Source organism: Brassica oleracea, chromosome C7, assembly GCF_000695525.1.
Source record: "Brassica oleracea var. oleracea cultivar TO1000 chromosome C7, BOL, whole genome shotgun sequence".
In the NCBI taxonomy this organism is placed as follows: Eukaryota; Viridiplantae; Streptophyta; class Magnoliopsida; order Brassicales; family Brassicaceae; genus Brassica; species Brassica oleracea.
The window spans coordinates 27,669,481-27,673,413 of record NC_027754.1 but is presented as its reverse complement, the minus strand read 5'-3'; the positions used below and the strand labels follow the sequence as shown (position 1 = coordinate 27,673,413).

The 3,933-nt window shown below is 35.8% G+C and overlaps 1 protein-coding gene across 1 annotated transcript; it reads left to right on the top strand.

The window, feature by feature from the left end:
- Positions 1-641: 641 nt before the first annotated feature.
- LOC106302152 (probable LRR receptor-like serine/threonine-protein kinase At5g45780) lies at positions 642-3,933 on the top strand. The gene is made up of 11 exons (XM_013738681.1): positions 642-858; positions 933-1,065; positions 1,145-1,216; positions 1,303-1,446; positions 1,517-1,588; positions 1,684-1,743; positions 1,814-1,890; positions 1,965-2,111; positions 2,192-2,530; positions 2,889-3,280; positions 3,367-3,933. Exons 1-11 carry the CDS (start codon positions 759-761, stop codon positions 3,673-3,675), a joined length of 1,845 nt encoding a protein of 614 aa, XP_013594135.1. The 5' UTR covers positions 642-758; the 3' UTR covers positions 3,676-3,933.

The following is a 3,933-nucleotide window of genomic DNA, read 5'->3' as shown; positions in this document are numbered from 1 at the left end:
TGGTTTATAATAAAAGTAAGGAAGTTGGGTGTAGTATTTAAAGAAGAAAAAAAAGAGAAAATAAACCCATTGGGCACCTGTTTTTGGCCACCTACGTTTTTGCTATGTTTGCAGGAGAACTGTTTATACATTACAATTGATCTGTAGAGCAGTTCAGTACATTTTTTATTATTTAATTTATGTTCTGTATTTTATTGATGAAAGGAAAAGAAAATGCAGATAGGACTGCAGACCAATTCTCTTGTGTTTCTTCTGCTTTTTAACTGCACTACATTCATAGCCTTAAAATACCAAGATTTGTATTCGTTATTTTACGACAGATAAAGATTACAATGTTGCAAAAAGTTAAAACTATTTAAAGAACTAATTCTTCGAGTAGGTTTGATCGCAGAGGATCTACTCTCACTCACACTGTGTCAGAGACTCGAGATTCAGACAGAGAAGAAAAGAAAGTCATAAGACAAGGGAACAAACCTTTGACAATCTCGAGGATATCTCGCTTCCATAACTAATCTTCAATCTTATTTCATTTTGTCTTCTTCTTCACTCGAATCAAACTCATAACTCAGAAACCAACCGGGCCACCAAATAATTTAATGAATTAAATGTATTTTAAAATGTTAACTTCATTGATTTTAATGGCGCTATTGATTTGCCCTAGACAATGGGGCAAGAACCCAGCAGACAAATAATTGCGGCAAAACGATAAAAACACTGAACAAAGTAAAAGAAAGAAAGAAAACTTGTTCTCACTTGAAATGGAGATTGTGATGAAGTTCATGTTTTTAGGCTTCTGGGCTTTTAATTCTGTTTACGCCATGGACAGTCTCTTATCTCCAAAGGGTGTTAACTATGAAGGTAATGTGTTTTCCTTTTCAGGACAAAATCAATAGTGAAAAAATGTTTTAACTTTTTTTTGTTTCGTCTTGTAGTCGCTGCGTTAATGTCAGTGAAGAACAAGATGAAAGATGAAACAGAGGTTTTGTCTGGTTGGGATATAAACTCTGTTGATCCTTGTACTTGGAACATGGTTGGTTGCTCTGCTGAAGGCTTCGTTGTTTCTCTGTAAGTATTATCACACACCGCAACAAATGTCTCTTCTTCTTCTTCTTCTTTTTCTTATTATTGAATCTCTTTTATGCAGAGAGATGGCTAGTAAAGGATTATCAGGGACAGTATCAACAAACATTGGAGAATTTACTCATCTTCATACACTGTGAGTAAAGAAATTGTGTTCAATCTTTGAAAACCAAGAATGTGACTATTGTGTACAATGGCTTATAACTTGTTTAATGTTTGTAGGTTACTGCAGAATAACCAGTTAACCGGTCCAATACCTTCCGAGTTAGGCCAGCTCTCTGAGCTTAAAACTCTAGATCTCTCTGGGAACCGGTTTAGTGGAAAAATCCCAGCTTCTTTAGGGTTCCTAACTCACCTAAACTACTTGTGAGTTTTGATACAATGATTCTTGGTTTAGTCAATCTTGTGGTTTGTTAATATCTTACAAGTCTTGTAGGCGGCTCAGCAGAAACCTTTTATCAGGGCGAATCCCTCAGCTTGTCGCTGGCCTCTCAGGTCTTTCCTTCTTGTATGTCTTGCTCCACCTACCATTACCTTTTATCGATTTACTATTTCATATAATTAATCTTTAAGACTAATGTTTCTTATGAAAAACTTGAATAGGGATCTATCATTCAACAATCTAAGTGGACCAACACCGCGTATATTAGCAAAAGACTATAGGTAAGATTTGTCGAAAAACGCACATTATAAACTATGTGAATAGGTTCTTGATAAATTGTAGCTGTTGTAGGATTGTAGGAAATGCATTCCTCTGTGGTTCAGCTTCCCTAGAGCTTTGCTCAGATGCTGCTACACCTGTGAGGAATGGTATGTTGTCTTGAAAATAAGCTCTTTCAATGTGAAACATGAAAAGTTTTTAACTTGTGGTAATTGATCTGCAGCATCAGGGTTGTCTGAAAAAGACAACAGCAAACATCACAGCTTAGTGCTCTCTTTTGCATTTGGCATTATTGTCGCCTTCATCATCTCTCTAATGTTTTTCTTCTTCTGGGTACTTTGGCATCGATCACGCCTCTCAAGATCATATGGTTAGTCTCTCCAAAACTATGTTTGTGTATGTCAATGTCGAGACTTTGCTAAAATCTGCTACTTCTTATGGATGTTATAGTGCAGCAAGACTATGAATTTGAAATAGGACATCTGAAAAGGTTCAGTTTCCGCGAGATACAATCTGCAACAAGCAACTTCAGTCCAAAAAACATTCTAGGACAAGGAGGATTCGGGATGGTTTACAAAGGCTACCTTCCGAATGGAACCGTTGTAGCGGTTAAAAGGTTGAAAGATCCGAATTATACAGGAGAAGTTCAGTTTCAAACCGAAGTTGAGATGATTGGTTTAGCTGTTCATCGTAATCTTCTACGTCTCTTTGGTTTCTGTATGACATCAGAAGAGAGAATGCTCGTGTATCCATATATGCCTAATGGAAGTGTCGCTGATCGCCTAAGAGGTTATTACACCTATAAACACTTCTCATTTGGTTCTTCTTTCACAATATAAAAACATGCATTAAAATAGATATTTTGACAATTTTTTTTTCATTTCTCTTGAGCAATTTAGGCAAAATTTAGTTAAAATTTCTAAAAACCATTTTGGAGAAGTTTTAATTTTTAGAAAATACATTTTTTAATAATAAAGTCAAATTGTAAACTCTATTGAGTTGATTTTTTATTTAATTTAATCTCACGACTGAGTAAAAACTTGTTAAAATTATTTTGAACAAGTTGCCTTTATGGTGAAATTGGTAGACACGCTGCTCTTATGAATAAAGTTACTTAAAAGATGACATTGTTATGGATTTTATTCAGATAGTTATGGAGATAAGCCGTCTCTAGATTGGAACAGAAGGATATGCATTGCACTAGGTGCAGCTCGAGGACTTGTTTACTTGCATGAGCAATGCAATCCGAAGATTATTCACAGAGACGTCAAAGCTGCAAATATACTACTTGATGAAAGCTTTGAAGCCATAGTTGGTGACTTTGGTCTGGCAAAGCTTTTAGACCAGAGAGATTCACATGTCACTACAGCAGTGAGAGGAACCATTGGACATATTGCTCCTGAGTACCTTTCCACAGGACAGTCTTCGGAGAAGACCGATGTTTTCGGATTCGGGATACTGATTCTTGAACTGGTAACGGGTCATAAGATGATTGATCAAGTCAATGGTCAGATTCGAAAAGGAATGATATTGAGTTGGGTAAGTAAAAAATATTGGATCTTTCTGTTACATTCTTTGAGTTGCATATGGCATTGAATCAAAGTCTTTTGGTTGTTTTGGATCAGGTAAGGACGTTGAAAGCAGAGAAGAGATTTGCAGAGATGGTGGACAGAGATTTGAAGGGAAAGTTTGATGATTTGGTGTTGGAGGAAGTTGTGGAGTTGGCTTTGCTTTGTACACAGCCAAATCCGAGTTTAAGACCGAGGATGTCTGAAGTTTTGAAGGTTTTAGAAGGTTTAGTGGAACAATATGGTTATGAGCAGACACAAAGTGGGTATGAAGCTAGAGGTCCTAGTGTTTCTAGGAATTTTAGTAATGGTCATGAAGAGAATTCGTTTATAATTGAAGCTATTGAGCTCTCTGGACCACGATGAGACTCAAAAGAATTGACTATAGCAAAAAAAAGAAAAGGGTAATTATTCATTGGGTTTTCCTAGTTTTGTTGTCATTATCATTATCTGTAAATTATTTTTTTTTGTCTTTCTTTGAAACTTTTTTCTATTCTTTTGGTATTTTTGTCTAAAAGGTTACTGTACAATCTAGGAGAACTTTGTTATCTACCATGGTTTGCATGAGCTAATTTGTCAGATCTAAGAGAACCTCTAACTCATGTATCTGTTTTATAATAGTGT

Coding starts and splice junctions, on each gene's coding strand:
- LOC106302152 (XM_013738681.1), top strand. CDS start 759: ATGGAGATTGTGATGAAGTTCATGTTTTTAGGCTTCTGGGCTTTTAAT. Junction 1,447..1,516: donor CTAACTCACCTAAACTACTT/GTGAGTTTTGAT, acceptor CAAGTCTTGTAG/GCGGCTCAGCAGAAACCTTT. Junction 2,531..2,888: donor TGTCGCTGATCGCCTAAGAG/GTTATTACACCT, acceptor GATTTTATTCAG/ATAGTTATGGAGATAAGCCG.